This window comes from Archocentrus centrarchus, chromosome 22 (assembly GCF_007364275.1).
Source record: "Archocentrus centrarchus isolate MPI-CPG fArcCen1 chromosome 22, fArcCen1, whole genome shotgun sequence".
Lineage (NCBI taxonomy): Eukaryota > Metazoa > Chordata > Actinopteri > Cichliformes > Cichlidae > Archocentrus > Archocentrus centrarchus.
In genome coordinates, this window is record NC_044367.1 from 18,589,995 (window position 1) to 18,609,572 (window position 19,578).

General features: G+C 40.4%; 1 protein-coding gene across 1 annotated transcript in view; it reads left to right on the top strand.

Moving 5' to 3' along the window:
- The first annotated feature begins 1,695 nt into the window (after positions 1-1,695).
- tnika (TRAF2 and NCK interacting kinase a) overlaps positions 1,696-19,578 on the top strand; it is a 55,396-nt gene continuing 37,513 nt past the window's right edge. The window contains exons 1-2 of the mRNA XM_030719583.1: positions 1,696-2,082; positions 12,234-12,299. Of these exons, the coding sequence (XP_030575443.1) occupies positions 2,026-2,082; positions 12,234-12,299 (123 nt within the window). The 5' untranslated portion in view covers positions 1,696-2,025. The remainder of the gene's footprint in view (positions 2,083-12,233; positions 12,300-19,578) is intronic.

The following is a 19,578-nucleotide window of genomic DNA, read 5'->3' on the forward strand; positions in this document are numbered from 1 at the left end:
TTGCAATGCGGAAAGTAAATATATGTGTTTCATAAAGTTTGTAATCAAAAGTCTGTGAAGAAAAGCTTTGTGCAAAAGTTAGGATTATATAAGAGACACAGAACATCAGTTAATTGGGAATGCAGTAGGAAAGACTGTAACTAGACTTGGTTTATAAACCAAACATTAAAATATATATGGAGAATTGTAAATTGGCGAACATATAGTGGAAAGTTGTGAATAATATTATTATTAACAATAATAATATTGTTTTATGTGTGCAATCAGCTCTGCTATAGCAGTTGACCTAATAACATACACAACAAGGAAAATTCATAGGAAACGTGAGAGGAGTTTTACAGATATAAAGAAACACAAGGATCAGAAAACACGAAAGGCGGGGAAGAATAAAGTTTTCTGAATCTGAATCTGAATCTGAAAGGCTTGTCTTTCCATTTGAAGGCAGGTGAGTGCAGAGCATTCCTCTTTTCTCTGGAAAATGACATTCAGTAAAATACAATAGGCCTGATTCAGTAGACTGGAAGCTGATCATGTTATGGAAAAAGTGTGAGACGGCCTTGGTTGCTGGCTGGTGTAGAAACATAAAACACCAAAGAATACAAAGCTAACTGAATTGTGCTGGTGAACAGAGCCCTATTTCCTTGTTCTTTCTTTCTTTGTTGAAACTTTATGAAAACATAAAATACATTTAAAACCTCAACATACTTCATTCCTTAGAAAGCTCTGCAAGTCTGGGCATGATGACACAGAACCAAAACAAAAAGAGGTTCCTTTAACAGCTGCCACATTATAATACTAACTGTCAAAGTGGAAAAAAGGTGTCATTGTTACTTGTAAGGTGTTTCCCTGTATTGTCCACAGACATGTCTTTGCTTGCTACATGTCTAGTGCCATTAATGTTACAACCGATACTAAATGAATTTGGATGCAAGTGAATACTGTTTTTGCAGCAGTGTGCTATGACGTAAATACTTGGGAATTAATTCTCCTTTTTAATAAATTAGTACACATATACTGTGCTTTTATTGTCTCTTTGACTGCCCTCAGGCAAATTTAGTGGCAGCTGAAGCTGGCTACCACGGAAGCTTCTTCCCGTCTCTGGTAAAGGAAGATTATTCATTGTTGATCATATTTCTGCAGCTCTATGAAAATGCCTTAAGCTATTACATTTCTGCAGAACCTCATTAAGACCAATTTAATTTGATTGTTTGAGAAAGACAAGGTAACGGGAAATCTGAGAAGGAAAAAAAAAAAGAAACCAGTTACCATGTAACACATTTTGATGGATTTAATAATTGTGTGTTTGTGTGTGTGTGTGTGTTTGTGTTTGTGAGTGTAGTTACGAGCTAACATTTTGTTTGTCCTTGTGAATTGCTGGTTTTAACATTTTTATGTACCGATTTATGCACTGATTTAAAAAAAAATAAAGATTAGAGATAAAATACACGTTTCTATCTAAAAAGAATACAAAAAAAAATAAGCAAATGTAAGCAAAAGCAAGAAAATAAGTTTTCTACAGTTTTGCACAAGGATACTGCTGTTAAGCATGAGGAGCGACGGGAAGAAAAAAGTTTGGAAGTCCTTACTGCCTCAGCAAACCCCGCCCAGTAACAGGCGTGGTTTGCTGAGGGAGAGCGGCTCCCACCTCCCTCCTTCTCTATATTTACTGGCTGGCTGTCACAGCAGCTTCTGTACCAGAAGCAAATCAGTCTCCGCAGCGCTTTACCTTACTCTGTATGGTCTACATCCCGCAGACATGGACCTCGAAGTGCTGGTGTACACGGCGCTATCGCTTTCCATCCTCCACGCGTTCGCGCTCTAGCTGTGCGCTCCCGGCCCGAGCCACGTCCAGCTGCTGACGAGAAAGGGACTGTTATTATTTTGTCATCCACTGAGACATCACTGTGCAAGCGAGAGGGGGGTGGGACAGTAGAGACCGAGCAGCAGAGGAGACCACACAGTCGTGACAGCAAAGGCCGTTTCTGGATATCGGACAACAGAGAGTGGCTTTTTGTGTCCTCCATCATGGCGAGTGAGTCTCCAGCACGGAGTCTGGACGAGATCGACCTGTCCTCTTTGAGGGTAAGATGATTTGACCTTTAATTTGAGTTTTTTTTAAAAGTATATATATATATATATATATATATATATATATATATATATATATATATGTGTGTGTGTGTGTGTGTGTGTGTGTGTGTGTGTGTAAAAAAAAATGATGTGTTCGCTCGCGCATTCCTCCTCTTGCACCTGACAGTGCTCCATGAATAACAACCGGCACAGAGCAGAGGAGGCTGCAAAAGGCGGATGTGTGGGAGACGGGCCGCCACAAAGTGTCAAATTATAGATCAAATTATATATAGACATTAACTAACATGTCAGCTGGCTCGCGCATCCGAAGCCTTATCTTCATTCAAGTCAGTAACAGGAAGGTCGGTGGTGTGTGTGTGTGTGTGTGTGTGAATTGAGGTTGTGGCTGTGATTTTGCTGACCTGGATAGGGGGTGTTGTGTATCTTCTTTCAGTGGGCCAGCCTATTACAGGCTTATCAGGATTGATTCAGAGTGAAATTTCTGCCACACACTGCTGTGAGAACAAGACAAAAACTGTTTTCAAGCCAAACTAATATTTGCACCCCCCCCCCCCCCCCCCCCCCCAGTTCTTGGTGTTATTTTTTTCAGTGTGTGTGTGTGTGTGTGTGTGTGTGCGTGTGTGTGTTTGAGTGAGAGAGAGAGAACAAGTATGTCAACCTACCTGTAGTCACTTTAACTGACACAGTCAAAGCTGAAGCCATGCTGCAATACCCTGTCCTTTTGTTCATCCAGTATGTATTGTAAACCATCATACACACACACACACACACACAGACATACACAAACAGTCTCCTTCTCCTGTGTTTATGCGTGGATACCCATATTTTCACTTCAGCGGGCATTACGTGTGTTATTCTTAGTGTGTGTGTTTCTAATGTGTGGGTGTCTGCCAAGCTGGTAGTCAGTTGCATGAAGCTGTAAGGGATGCTTCAGCTAAATACCTGTTTGCTGCTCTGAGAGACAAAACCACATCCCTCTTGCTCTTGTGTGTTTGTGCCCACATGACATTTTTGTACTCCGGTTCTGTCTTTGCTGGCCTCTTTCTTGCTTCATGTTTTCTTGCCTCTGTGCTTCTTTTTCACTTCCAGCTGCTCATCCTTCTACCTCCATGCCATTCGGCCTCTTTTCTATCAATTTTATCACCTGTTTTTCCAGTCTGTCTGTCTGAATATACATCCCTGTCTATCTGCCAGTTGTTCTGTCTCTTAGCATTATGTCTCTGTGCCCACCTCCTTGCCCTGCCTGAAAGAAGACTAATGTTCACAAGGAATTGTGAATCAAGTGTTTATTAAAAAAAAAAAAAATGCTACTTTTGAGGTTTACGCCTGGCAAAATTTCTCTAGTGGGAAGAGCTGTATTAAAGACAGAGTGGAAAGAGAAATCTGAAAGAAGAAGAGGAGAGGGGAACAAAACAGACAGAAGAGATGAAAGAGGAATGAGGAGGCGAGTGGGAGTTGAGCCACGGATGCCTTATTCTTTAGGAGGTAGGATTTTGAGCATCTGTCTCTCACTGTGACTTAGAGGCAGCTTACAAGGACACACACATGCAAATTCTCATGTTTGCCTTTACTTAGCAGTGCATTTAAGGGTACGAGAATATGTGATTAATCTTATAAGTAGTGATGATTTGACAACACCAAAGATCCTTAAAGGCTTTTGGCAAGGGCTGTAGGTTATTTAAAACTTTTGTTATGGCTCAAAGCTAATACTTGATTTTATTTGTTTTTGTATAGAATCCTGAAGACATTCCATTTGGTGCAAAGGTGTAGCTCTGAGACATGTTTTAATATTTGTCATAAAAAATATGTCATAAAAAATGTTGCTTCAATCAAAAGATGGAATAAGCCAAAATAGAACAGAAGAGAGAGAATTTTTCCATCCATAAAGCTACATAAGGTGAAACAAAAACTGGATTTTAATGTTTTTTTTTTCAATTACACTATATTCCAATTATGTCCTTTGTAATATTATGTTTAACATTTCTAAATATCTTTTTGTAATTTTTCTGTATTCCTTCTATAACCAAGTTACACAACTTGCAGAGCGCGTTTTACAAGCTGAGGCAAACACTGATTTCCAGAGAAGTCTTGAACAAACCAAGTTATCCCTCAACATGTATGAACAATGCCTACAGTATCTTACACACACGTGCCTACACACACGCACACACGCACACACACACACACACACACACACACACACACACACACACACACACACACACACACACACACACACACAGTCTAAGATGTATTTACAGTCAACCACTACTGGACTGACTAGACAGGAAGTAGGTCAGCTGGCTCTGACGAGGTGGGGAGGGTTGAGTGGGGACTTATAATACTGGCCTTGGTGGTGATGGTGTACATTGTGTTTTTAAGTCTGTGTGAGTGTATGGTTGGGGGTGATCCATGGCTAGAGATGCTTAAAGGCACAATGACCATCACACAGGCAGACAAACACACAAACGGATACAAAGAGACAGACAGGATTGAGTGGGAAATAAAGTGGAGAGAGAAGTGGCTTTCATGTTTGCTGCCTCTGCATGTTTTCTCTCTTGCTTTGTTTTCATATGCCTTGTCAGGTTTCTGCAACATCTGCTGGTGTGACACATCAACCCCGCAGCACCTGCATAGATGCACCACATTTAGCTTGAGTGGGAAAGGCCAGACATAGTAGAAGCACGCACAGAAATGTCACTGTTGTGGCCCATCTTACCATGACTCATAATGACAGCCAAAAAAAAGCACACAAGGTCGAATTTTATTTATTTATTTTTTATACAGACAGTGGTTTTTATGTAAAGTGATGTGAACACACACAGGTCAGAGGCGTCAGAAGCACAAGCTCATCTAGTCAGCTGACGAGAGCAACAGATGGTAAACCAGCAGGAAGTCCAGCCAGAGTAATAAACACACACACACACACACACACACACACACACCACGACGCACACTAATACTGGCAATAGACTAATGTGCTGTGCGGGGATTCAGGTGTGAAAGCTGAGATGAAAGAGTGAGCAGGTGAGGATGAAGGGATGGTGACATGGTCAGAGAAAGACTGAGAGAAGACACAGAGGGAGGAAGCTGGAGTGGAGATGAATGCAGCTTAGAGAGATTTACAGGAACAGTGAGAGACAGTGAGAGAACGCAAGAAGAGAAGAAGAAAATGACAAGAGGGCTGAGCTCGGGGTAAAGGTGGAGATGTGACCAGTGACCAAAGTAGTTCAAGGCAAAGACACATCTCTAGAGCCTCTCCCTCCTTCCCTCTCAATCCCTGTTGCCCAGTAAGGCCACATTCCTCGGCCCCTCACCATGGACGCCATAGTAACGGGGCCACAGCAGTGCCCAAGGCTTACACAGAGCTTATTCATGAATAGTCTATATACTGTATGGCAGACTGTCGCTGAGAAATGCCCCTCTCCCTCCCACCCTCCCTTCCACTCTGCCTGCCTGCCTGCTTGCTTCTAGTTGACCTATTTCCCCCCCAAGTCACTAATGCAGTTGGATTAAGTCTTTAATTCCCTGCTATATGAGTACTAAAATGTATATGTTGTTGTCTTCATACATCTGTTATTTACTTTAGACCCTCCTGTGTAGTTTTTATTTGTATTATATTCAATTAATTATTTATAGCATATTATAATATAGTTGTAAGCATCTGTGAGGATGGACAGACACATTTTAATGTATTTTAGTAGATCTGTGAAAACATCATTATACAGTAATATAAACCCTGAATGAGTTGTTGTAAATAGTTATGTGCTTATAACAATTTTAGTGTTATAATCTATGTATTAAACATTTTGTGTGTTCCTATCAATGCTGAATTTGCTTTTAAAAGCGAAATTCACTATATAAAAATGATATATCAAATTAATAAATGCTGGTATTTTGCTTTTTTGTTTTTACTTGCTAGTCCATTTAAGAAAAAAGTGAGCAGAGGAAATATCTGTCATCCAAAACATTCATGTTAAGGACAGGCTTTCTTGGGGAAACTTCTTGCAAGTAGTTTGTAGTGAGTATAAGCACTGGACCCAGTGTCTCCTTTCTAAATGACTTCTTGTAAATCTTTGGTAAAAACAATAACAGACTGTATAGAAAAGATGGATGTAAACACCTTGACATCATCCATGAGTCTGAAAACTCCTGGTTTGCATTCTGCATAACATTATGGTGCTCAAACACCTCAAGCAACATCAAGAGATCCAGCTTCATGATTTGGATCAGTCCAGGTGTGACATATCTAATGCGGTTTCAGCATGTATGCATAAAGTATGCACAGCACCGCACAGTAGCTTCCTTTTTCTCTCCACTCTCATTCTGTGACGCACAACTGTTGGTCACACTTGATCTTAAGTGCCTGAAGGAATCATGTGCATGTAAACAAGTCCATAACAGGAGGGGCTCTCTCGATTGTGTCTGACTCACATTGTGCAGTGCAGCAAGGAAAGAAAAAAGTATTGAAATGACTGAGAGATGTAGCGGTAGGAAAAACAAATTAAAAAGCAAAAATTAATGCAGAAGCTAAGGAGGGATGGGCAAATACATGACAGGGAAAGGTGTTAGATGGCAAGTTGGCAGTTGGATGGCAAGAGGTTCTGTTGCATCGCAGAACAAACCCTGCAGCCTGTACCCTCTTCAGTGGCCTGTTAATCTGTGATTAGAAGTGGACTCCTGTTAATGTACTGTACATGTCTGGGTGAGATGCACTGGGAATTAGGCTACAGCGACTTCTCCTTGTAAAAACAAGTAGTGGTGAGCAGTGTTGTTAAGTGTAAGTGGTTTTATAAGAGGCAGATCCGGTCCCTGCATGACTCCTAACATCCTCTTAGGGTCCCTAATTCAATCCACCTCACATCTCTAAAATTCACTTTCTACATAGTGCACTCACATGGTCATTGGCTAATGCACAGAAAGCTATACTACAGATGCACAGTAGGCCTATATGAGCTTGACAAGAATGATCTTGGTGAGTGTTGAAAGAATCCTTTTTAGTGATCAGTTTAACTTTTACTGGATAAAGGCTGGTGCTCACCCATCAAGGCATGGAGATGGGACGTCTGGGGGCATCCTGTGCTGTCTGGCACTTTGGATCCTGTGGATTGCAGGGTGGGGCCCTCCATGGATCACGCTCGCTCCACTGAATTCCAGAAACGCTCGATCAGATTATGATCTGGGGCATTTGAACAATGGGTCAATCCCTTGAGCTCTTTGTCACATTCCTTGATACTTTGTAGAGCAATTTTGTGGTATAGTGGGGTGTGTTGCCCTGCAGGGGAAGGGCCAGTGCTATCTGGGAGTGCTGTTGCCACGTGGGGTTTTCTTAGTCTGCAACAGGACCAAGGAAGAGCCACATGAATGCCAGGATCCGAGATTTGCCAGCAAAACATTGCATTGCAACAGGATGATCAGTGGTATCTGCTACTGTGTGACTGATATAAATAGTAATGTTTGGAGCTGAACTGATAACCAATTGAAATCTCATAAAAAGACTTCAGTGGACTACAAATTTCTTGTTCCTGGTTATAAAACCCTGATTCACAGGTTACTGCCAACTCTCTGGCCATGTGCTCTTTAGATTCAGTATTTGTTTTCATTTATAAAACAGGTTGATCTATGACTGATAGAACAAGCTAACGGTGATTGCTTTGATTAGACTTTATACAATGGTAGGAGGGTGCTGTTTTGCTTATTCACATTTTAAGTGTTTGTCAAGTATGCAGTTCACATACTTGTAATTCATCAGGTGTCAGGCAACAAAGCATAGAAAGTGCTATGCTGTTTCTTAAGAAGGGGAGAGTCTGTTTTGTAAGTGACAATAGATTTGTTATCACCAGCTCTACTGAAAAACCTTTGATTACATTGCTTACCCATAAAATGAGCTTTTCACCCCTGGAATCCACTGTTGAAAGCAATGTGTGTGCTTAAGAGTCAGATGCATTTCTTAATACCTTTGCATGCAATTATTATGTTTACGTGTGCATTTTCAGCTACGATTAGATCATCTAAGAGGAATTTTATGTGAGTCATTTGAACTGGTTTTTAGCATTAACCTTTAAGGTTAGAGCTAGGATTGCCTTTTGGTTAGATAGGCGTTAAGGTTAGGAATGCAGTGGAGAGGATTAAATTTAGGCCATGGAATGAAAGAATGAGTGCAGTCAGTAAAAGTCCTCACACATGTCGTAAAGTGGTTTTCACAAGGGCTGCAGGCCTGCTCTCAAAAATCCATTATTAATGGACTGTGACGCTCATGGACCAATATTCCCTGTTTGGAGAAAAGAGACAATCCATTGTTGTATCCATCCCTTGTACCAAAAGTTAATATTATGTATTTGTGAACAGAGCCTGATGAGATAGGATTTTTAAGACTGATACTGCTACAGATATTTGGTGATTTATTTTCCTTCAACCATACAAAACAGATTTCCATAATATTTGTAACATGTAGTTATTTAATTCCTTGTTTACGCTCTGCCTGACTCTGCTCGGATCAGCTGGTTGTTGTGTTTGTGTGTTGCCAGCAGTGAAGTTGCAGAGAGATGTCTAGTGAACAGACTAACAAAACCTTTTTCTGTCCAATAGAAATGGCAAAGAAAAACCAAAAGCAAATGGAGAAAAAAAATGAAGACATAATAAAGAATTTTTGCCTGTTATGTAGATTACGTTATTAGAAAAGCTTAGCTAAGTGTATGAAATACAGTAAAGGTTCTTTGTGGCCAGTCAGTGTCATGCTTCTGTTATGTTGCAATGAATGGTTTATAGAAAATGAAGGAAGTCATGTTCTTTTGTGGGTTTGAAAAATTCTCAGTTGTCTGATTTGAAACGAAACTATTTACCCAATAAGAAAAGAAGGGCCCAGTCATCAGACACACTGTAAGCCTCTTCTCAAAAGTTGTCTGTGCACCTTTACGTCTCAGTTGTTTGATTCCCATTCTTCTTTCTCTCAGCACTTTTTTAATGTGTCACAAGCTATTTTTAATGTTGTACTGTTATTCAGTAGGTTCATGCAGACGAATAGCATGAATCATTGGCCACCAGTGAGGTCATGTGGCTGCCATGTGACCCTGACATACACACAGCAAGAAAGCAACATGAAAAAAAACAGGGAAGTGGGCAGAATTGGTCCAGTCACAGAGAATTCCAACCCACAGACACACAGATGCAGATGCACTCATGAAGGTGGGCACGTGGTGAGAGCTCATTCTGCAAGTGGCCCATAAAATATGAAAGATATTGTGCTATATTTTTGTCAGCGAGCCTAAAGACACGTATGAACTGGAGCAGCAAAAATGCTCTGTTTCTGTAGCCGCAGAATTCATCCTGTGTGCATTCAGGAGAGTCTCATGCAGGTCTACATAATGTGCCTTCCAGTGCTTGCAGTTCAACATGGCTTCTGTACCTATATGCATTATTATTTTATTTTTTTTTTTTGTATGTGAATGCTTCTGTGGTGAGTAAACAGAAAGAAAAAGAGAGTGGATCCTTAGATGTGTCTTGGGACAGGCTGTCAGAACTTTGTATGCACCTCCGAGAGTTAATTTACACAGCTGTCAAACACACAGGCACACATACACACACATGTGGCGAGAGATAAAAAAAGTGAGGGGTAAAGTAATCTGCCTGCATAAGGTGGTAACACTGGTCACACGCACACTCAGAATGCACATGTTGGCAATGTTGAAAGCAACCAGCAGGCTCTCTCTGACTTTCTCTCTTGCACACATACAAGCATTTACTTAGACATACACTCATCGTTTTGTGCCCACTCATACTTGTTAGAACATTTGAACACTATCCTTGTGTAGGAGTGTGCTATTGGCACCGCGCACGTGTGTGTGTTTGTGTGTGTGTGTGTGTGTCTGTGTGTGTGTGTGTGTGTGCGTGCGCGTTTTGAGAGTGTGAGAGAGCCAGACAGCGGGAGGATGTACTTGAGACAGAAAGTGAGAGAATGAGTTCTGCGATGTGTGTGCTTGCGTTTGTATATGAGGGGAAGCGCATGTGTGTGTGTGTGTGTGTATGTGTGTGTGTGTGTGTGTGTGTATGTGTGTGTGTGTGTGTGTGTGTGTGTGTGTGTGTGTGTGTGTGCTAGTAGCTGCGGAACACAATGGAGGGGTGAAAAATGACAGAAAAAAAGGAAGGAGGGAACAAGAAAAGTGCAAGGCCTTGTCTTCAGAAACAGCTGACAGGTTGACAGGTCTGCTGAGACCAACAGAAACAAACATATAGAGACAGAGTGAGAGGGATGGGGAAAGAGAGGGATGGGGAAAGAGCAAAACTGGGGAACAAGAGGCGGAAGTTGAGACAGAAGAACAGAAGAAGGAGAAAATACATTTTAGAAGTCTTTACAAAGATTCAAGTAAAACCGTTCTTTTTTTTCATTTGGCTATACTTCTGTGGTGTGTGGTTCATTATCAGTGTGGTAGCACATGTGTTATGCCAGCAAAGTTAGCTGCAAGTTCAACTGAAAATTCACAGACGTGGCATGAATGTGAAGTGCACATAGTGAGAACGAGAACGTACGTGATAAAAGAAAAAAAAAATAGATGAACTGTGAGTGCAAGATGGAAGAAAAGTGATAAGGTTAGAGAAGAGGGATAAGAATGCAAATAGAGTGCATGTGTGGCTTTTCAGAACAGAAATAACAAAAAAGATGTGTTATTGAAAGGGGAATTGTCTGTGAAAAAGGGGTATTGTGTAATATTGTCTATTCTCAAGGTTTGCATGAGTCCCAGTGTAGATCTACATAATAGAGCAGTTTATTTTTGGTGACTCAGCAATGAAATAAGCCTCTAGCTTTGCCCCCAGTAGAAGAATCTCATTTTTAAACAGATTTTTCTGGCTCTAAAAGAAGAGGGGAACATAAAAAAAAATATGGATGAAAGATTTATTTGAATATTTGTATATTTTTTTGCTAACCCAGTAGAGTTGCCAGTAAGATACTGTAATACACATTCCAAGTAGTTTGAAGTCAGAGCCATCACTGTAAGCTCACACGCTTAATTGTGTTAATTCTGTTGTCCTTATGAATGACAACAGAATTGAATGAGTTAATTAAAACCCCAAGACTAGCTCCAGCATGCTGATTTTCCACTTCTGGTAGAAAGATGGACATATGACGCTGAGGACAGTTTGTGTATTTATGAATGAAGGCCACATTTAGCAAACTTGTTAATGATAATGGCAGGGAAAAGAGTTGGAGAAGCTGGTAATAGGGACTCTGTGTTTCTGGGAATCTGAAGCTCATTCACTGTTGGAATGAGAGCAAAGTGTAGATAAAGGAGTGAGAGAGACATAGATGGACTTCAGCTGGTTTTGAAAACAGAAGCTGGAGGAGCAGAGAGAGTGTCAAAGAGACTGAGGGAGAAGAAGAGAGAGAGAGAGAGAGAAAAGGAAGGAGAGGGTAAATGCCAGCTATTGTTGGAATGCCGTAGCAACATGCGGCAGAGAGGAAGGGGGAGGTGTGCATGTGTGTGTGCAGGGGTCAGTGGGTTTTATGCTCAGTTCAAGCTGCTCCTTTTCAAAGATGCGTTGAGTTGTGTTGGCAACCTAGTGACTGTGGACTTAAATTATTAGCTAGTCTGGGTGCATGCCTAAAGCAATCCGGTACTGCATTTTAGACCCGCGTATCAACACTCAGAAAGCTTTACTGAGACATTACTGCTCATTTAAACTACCAGCACTGTTTAGAATAAATGCCCACTGTTGTAAAACGGAGTAAAAGACTCTGGAGGCTGCATGCAACATCAGCATGCTCATAATCATATAGTATGCTGATGTTTAGTAGTTATCATTTTTTTTTAGCATGCTATCATTTACCATTCAGCAGTAAACACAACATGAAGCTGAGGCTGGAGGGAATGTAATCAATTTTTAATAGAATTAAAACCCCCAGAGCACTGTAAAAGTTTATTTATTTATTTTTTTAAGATTCATCTTCTGATCATCATCTGATTAAAATTTCAAAACAATTCATCGTGCAGCTGTCAAACTGTTTCATCTATTTGTTGCCTTTCTGCACAAACATATGCCATACCGTGTTGCATTCAAAGAATCTGAGTTTGTTTTTAAGATTACGTAGAGCTGAGTGTTTCTATTCGAGCCGTTCTAACCGTACTGTCTTTTCTTTGCATTTGCAGGATCCTGCTGGCATCTTTGAGCTAGTGGAGCTGGTGGGAAATGGCACCTATGGGCAGGTGTACAAGGTAAGACACTTACATATAGAGACCTTGCTACACTTATACTCTCATTCTGATAGCACATGCATCATTCTTATCAGCTTTTGTTTAGTCTCTGCAAGTAGCCAGTGTGAAAGAAATAAAAAAAAATGTGACTGAAGGAGTACAGGAAATAATGCAGGAGATAAAACAAAGCCCCCCAGCTAGAGTGAAATTGTGCATGTGTAAAAGAGAGAAGCCAAAACTATAATGATAAACTAATTTTTTTTTTTTTAATTCCTTTAAACGCCTCTTTATTGTGTTTAGGCTTTTTATGTCACAGCTATGCTTTTGTACGTTTATCTTTCTACACAAGGTAAATAGAGGAAAATGTTTTCTGGGGCACATGAAGTGCTTGTGCTAAGTCGGTCTGTATTCGCGACATCACTGTGGTTTGTGCTTTTTGTTGTCAGATGGGCTCAGCTGTTTCCCGCAGTTATTTAAACAGAATCTCTCAGTCCATGTCACTGTCAGTGCTTCCTTCTCTCTTCATGATAGCCTGTCGTTCTCTGTCGTTTCCTCGCTTCCTTTTCCTGATTCTGCTGCTTTATTTTGCCACTCTGCAGGATATGGAAGCAGCCTGTGTCACTCTGTTTAATGACCTCCAGTTGGAATAAATGTGTTTAAATATACGGACAGATAAAATATGTGGACAGTATTGACTGTGAAAGTCTTCAGTGCATGTCTTTTGTGTGCTTGAGGATGTATTTAATGGACCAGAGACTCAAGGTCAGGTGGTGATGGAGAGGAGCTGATTTGACCAAATGAAAGGTCAGGCAGAGGTCAGACATGCTTCTCCACACTTCCAAACATGATCTGACATCCTCACATGCGTGTGCTTGTTTGTAAGGGACAGAAAGGAAGAAAATTACAGACGAGTTCTATATATACATTTATTGCTGATTCTGTTCTCTGCTGTCTTATTGAAAGTCATGCCTCATTTATTGGCTGACATTCAGCCAGTCTCATACATTACTGAGCCACAGAATTCCCGTAGCAACAGCATTGCCCTGTTGGGTCTGGGTGTTACACAGTGTATAATAATCAGTGGAGTCCAAAGTTTTTTTTCCTGCAAAAATGACATTTTCACGTTTTTTGCTTGTGTACTCTTTGAGATATTGATGATAACTTTCTTAGCAAAAGATCTTGAAATATCCTTAAACAGTGTTTAATATAAAAGGCCTTTTACTGTATATAGTTTGAAACTTCAGACTCAGGTTGGTCTTAAATGTTTTCAGTCAGCTGACTAAGAAAATTTCCAGCACACAATGCTGCTGTTTCCCCTCCAGACATTCTTACCTCACACAATGTGAGTGCATTGTTAAGGCTGTGGTTTATAGTTCCACTCACCCTTATTTGTTTAACAATTAAGCTGATTTGATAAATTAGCTTACTTCTTAGCTTCAGTGCCTGGCTGGAATATGATTATTAGGAAGAATGACTTGCTAGCCAGCCCTCTTTGTTAGTGTACGGAAGTGGGGAAATGCAAATTTAATGGCAAATGGCTTGAGGATAATGGTCCCTCTTGGTGGTAAAGCATGTCCTTACAAAGCAAACTGCGCTGTGTTGAAACTGTAACAGTGGGATAAAATTCAGATCAATAATGAGGCTTGACGTTTTTAATTTTCAAAATAGTAATCAGTTGTTAGGTTTTGCTTTTTTTTGGCATATGTGATGTGAATTCACATATATTTGGATTTTGGACAGCTAATTTAAATATAATAAAAAAAAAAAACTGAAGTTCTACCTGTCAAAATAGCTGTATGGAAGGGAGACACAAGCCAAAAGAAATGCTTTGACTCAGATTTAAATATCGCCCAGTTCAGTGATGTATAAATATAGCTTAAACTAGGAAAGATCAGACTCATACACAGAGATAAGCAGCAGAGTCACTTGAGCAAAAATGTTATCTCGTTTAAATTTCTCACACGGCTGAGATCCCTGTTTTTGACGGGGTGCCTGAAGAGGATCAACGTCTTTCGAGCAGGTGAACCTCTGACTCACTGAGATGATAAATTGACCTTCAGCCCGGTGGGTATTAGTGAAGTGGAATTGCTTCGGCTCTCTCTGAATCATTTTAAACACTTGTTATATGAGAAAAATAACACAGAAGAATATCATTCTTTTGAGCTGGAGTATCTCCACTCTGCGTCAGTGAATCCTTGTCAGTGTGCTGTGGAGTTAGATTTTTTGCTCAGATGTAAAGAGCAGAAGAAGAAGATAAGAGTCAGTCAGACTGCAAAAATGATGTGACTCCTCTTTTCATTCCAGAAATAAATTCAAGCTGCTCAGAGGCCTTTTTTTTTTTTTGTGATCACACAGTTGCTGTGCCTTGATATTTTCTTTTACACCAGTGTGTGCTACAGTTAACATAAAAAAATAAAATAAAATTTAAAAAAAAGGCTAGCTTTGAGCTTATTAAAACTTTAATAACCTTGTTGGATGGAGTGAAAAATGAATCAGTTAAAAGCTAAAATCGGCTACATTTCCTGAGCGGTACGCATTTTTTGACATTTACACTTTAATTAAATAGAAAGATTATATGAAAACAAAAGAAAAACAGTTCAGTTGTTTTCTCAATTATATTTTTACTGCGGGGAAAAATGTGACAAAAATACTAGTTCACCTTATTCTGCTGCAGTCATTTTTACTCACTGAACTATGTGTATAATGAAGCTATAGGTTTATTATGCATAAATGCTGTTGTGCATCCATATGTGCGTGGCAGCAGTGGTGAACACGGTGTTTTATGTTATTGGTTATAGAAGGCCAGTGATGCACCACATAGCTGCACTTTTGTGTGCCTGTGAGCAAGAGATAACGGATTTATCAACAATTCCATTACTGCAGCTAGTTAAATGATACAGATCTGCTCCTGAGCCCCCCGCCCCCCCCCAGCTCCTTTCCTTCTTATATGTGCCTAAAATCTCATCACAATTAAAAAATATCTTAAAGTTGTTCCACATTATTCTTTTTTGCTGTTGTAGTTTTACTGACAGCAGAAATAGTTTAGAGAAGTAGCCAATGATAGAGAGTAATTTTAACTTAAGGATCCATGGTGGTTATGTTTTCTAGGTCTTCCTCCTCTGTCTGTTTACGCCCTTACTTTTCTTCCTTTGCTTTTGTGGATTTTTCTTTTCAATATATAATCATGTTTTTCCTCTTATTTCCCCTGTTTTTTTGTGTTGAAACTTCCCCAGTGGATTCCACTTAAGGGAGCACAATGTGCCTACAGCCTACAGTGTGTGTGTATATATGTATATATATATATATATATATATATATATATAGCTTCAGCTGCCAGCTTTAAAAAGGCCATAAATAGAGAACATGGGTAATGCTGAATAATTAAAAACATTCTCTCTCCACTTCCCTCTCTCTTCATTTTCCACTCTCTCTGCTTCTTCCTTTAGCTTTGTCATTCTCTCGCTGTTGTCACTCTACCTCTCCATTGCTACCTCATCTGTATTCCCCCCCTTTATTTTGCCATCACTTCCACTCACTCTCTTGTTATATTTTATAATACTTCTGTAATGTGTGTCTTCCCTTCTTTCTTCTTGATGCCTGTGAATATTTGATGCGGCTTATGTCACTTGTGCTTCTCCAATGTGAGGAAAGACTCCTTACCTCTTCTGGCATTATAGGACGAAGGAAGGAACCAGGAGCATTCCGGTTCAGCCACTGGCTAAAAAAAATTGACAGGTTGCATTATTGACTGGCAGGCTTATCGATCTGCTAATTGATTAATCACAGTTTCTTGTCATTCCCGTTGAAGAAGTGATTTTTCAGCTTGATGGACACAAGGACAAGTCGAGAGGGGCAACTAATCATATCTTGGTTGCAGGAACACAAACTGATACACGCACTCACTCACATGCAGAAAACGTGTGACGCCCACACACATCATCTCATCAACTGTCTCCCTAGCTTTGGCAGTATTAAAAAAACACTTCCTGCATTTGGGAACATTTGTGTGCGTGTGTGTGCTGTTTGCACATTTCAGGCCCCTCCTCTCTCCGTGACTTTGCTGTCTTCACACCGCGAGGAAGCAATACAAATAAGTGGAAAGGGGGCGACCAATCTTTTTCTGTCTGATGGCAGAACACATCCACTCTGCTACTGCTGCTTTCTGCATGCTCTTTAAATATTCACTAGTCACTCTGAAAGACACACACACACACACACACACACACACACACACACACACACACACACACACACACACACACACACACACACACACACACACACACAAACACATGCACAGTGGATAAGAAGTGACAGTTGGGGACCTGAACCGTGTGGGCTTTTATATTGTTTGCTCACACACTGTGACAATGACTCTGTACAGAGAGCACCTGCGTTGTTTCCGTTTATTGCACTGGTGCATGTGTGTCTAAATCAGTGCTTATACAAGGCTCATGCAGTGGTTGGCATTTCCTCGTGTCACTGTGTATGTTTGTTTTGTGTATTCAGAAGCGAAGGTGGTGCGTATTCTCCTGAAAACGTGCTCATATCATGGGTTTTTGGTTGACTTGAAAATGATGAACAGATTCAGGTCAGACAGCAGTGAGGAAGACTTCACTGATGCCATGCTAATCTTGTTACCTTGGGATGTAAACAAACAGACAGAACGTAGATTAGGATTAGGTCTCAAGGAAAGACTTCATCTCATTTCTTCCTCTCTCTCTTTCCCTCTGTGTCCATAGTTTTTTTTTTTTTTTTACCTGCAGTACCCTGCCTGTTTTTACCCCTCCTCCTCCTCCCTCCCCTGCCCTCTTAAGAACTGAATAAAACTTCAAACGTGTGTGTGCGTGTTTTTTTTTATCTTCTTTATCTGCTGGAAGTCACGCTGCAAAGGACCATGGGAGATTTTTTTTCCCTCTGCATGCTTGCCACAACCTGCCTTTTACCACACACACACACACACACACACACACACACACACACACACACACACACACACACACACACACACACACACACACACACACACACACACACACGCGCTCACGCACCTCAGAGAAGCAGCATGAAGTGAGAAAGCCTGGCATAAAAAGACTTCAAAACAGTACGATAGATAGAGTGACTTCATTTATTCCTCTTGTTTGATGTTCTAAACTCCTCCAGCTAGTGTTTCGCAGCAGGAAAGAAGATCAAGCGAAAGCAAGCATATACAGTTTGTATCTCTTTTGAAAGTAGTTATTGTTGGATCATGCTAAAAATGGCAACATGACAAATCAGTGGCTGGATGAATGTGTTTTGTCTTCCTCTCTATTTCAGTTCAGTGACACTTTTACCAAAGATCAGTTATTAAGTGTTGACTGAAGATTTACTAAATTGCTTCTAGTCACTTGAATGCACAACAGCTCAATTGGTGCAGTTAGAAATGCAGATAAAATTACATCCAAAATATACCCCTCCTCTTTTTTGTCTTTTTATAAAACATTCTGCAAATGATGATTATTTTTAGTATAAAGGTAAATAATGTCAGAGAGCTCAAGATGATTTCTAGAGCTTGCTTCTTTTGCCCAGCCTCAGTTCAAAAACAAAGAAAAAGCAGAAATCCCCTTTAAGAAGCTGGAACCAGCGTTGTTGCTGATTTAGGAAAACCACATTTTTTTTTTCCAACTGTCCTCTTTTCACCATTGTGACAGTGCATTCTTACGAGGTTTTACTAGCAACCAAAAGGAATATTTAATCCTCGTTTGTCTACAAAAATGAACAACTGATCAATAATTACAGCTGACTGAGACATGTTCTGCTCTGACTAATATGCTTGATGTTAGGAAGCTTAGTATAATAAAATATTTTTACAAATTACACTGTAAGTGTTCATAACATCCACCATAAGCTCAACAGGAAAACACTACTCACTCTCAGACTCCCCTGGAAGACGTATAGGCTATAACCATAATTTATAAACTGCTGGTAGTGTGAGAACAAGCTGACATGTAAATGTAAAAGAATGTACTGCTGAAGGGCGGGATTAGTGTTAATACTGCTTTCAGAGGGTCTCAGCTGGGAGTGTGTGGCTCAGGTATAATTTGTTTTTATCTGTGTACAGTAATTGAATATGTGTGTTTGTGTATGCCTGTTGCCATATATAACACACATGTCCCTGGTGGTGGCATTGTTGCTGTTTCCAGTGTGACTCTGTGTCATTATAACTATTTAGTGCTGTAATTTTTTCTGTTTTTCACACACGCACGCACACACACACACACACACACACACCCACACCTTATGAATGAACTGTGAACCGTGACTAAGGTGGATGTTTCCTGTTACTGTGGGGCCAACAGATGTACTTGTTCTTACCATATACAGAGATACAATCACGCAGGCACACACTCACACCTGGCAGTGTTGTCATTAGCCTACATCCTTTCACTGCCTTCCCCAAGGCCACGCGGCCCACTTACCCACAATGCACTCCTGCCACCCAGACCCGAGTCAATTAGCCATTGCTGATGTCAATACCAATCTCTCATTCGCTCTTTGTTTTTCTTTCTCTGTCTGTCTCTTTCTATTGTATGTTTCCCAGTTAGAGCAACTACTTTTTTATTGATACTTTTTAACTGCTTTCTGAATTACTCGTCAATAGGAAAATCAATAAGCTATACCAGCCCTCACTCTCTGTTATCCTCTCCTTTTTTTTTATAGCCTTTAGCTCCATTTCTTTGTTTTTGCCCCTCTTGCTGTCTTTCATCTAAAATGCTGCTTCTATTCGTGTGTTCTGTCCTCCGAACCCTTGCTCATCTGTTTCTTCCTATCTCTCTTTCACCTTCAGCCTGCACAGTAAATCAGCTTGGCCGTTCGTTTGACCTCCAGAGCTGCTGGAGCGTGATGCCGAAGTGCTGAACCTGACGCTTTTCCTGTTCAGAGCAAGCCTTTTTCCCTCACTTGGGCACATTCTGAATCACTTGCTCTACCTTTTCCAGTTCTATCTTGCCTTGGTCAACAGAAGTGATCGCATTCAGAGGAGCATTTGTTTTCTTCCAAATCTAAAGAATTTTAGGCAGATTCATTTGAAATGAGAGATAAATTGGTGACTGGACAGGGCAGTAAAGTGGTGAGCAAATGGATAAATTGTTTCTTAGTTATTTTAGTTTGTGCCCAATTGATGATGGGATAAACCTATTGTTTTAGAGACAGGGTCATGTAGCTGTTTGGTCAGATTTTAACAATAACAGCAAGCCAAATAAAGCATATTTGTGCCGTCCATCTGCGTTTGTGGGAGTTTGTGTTTCAGTTAATCTGAGTC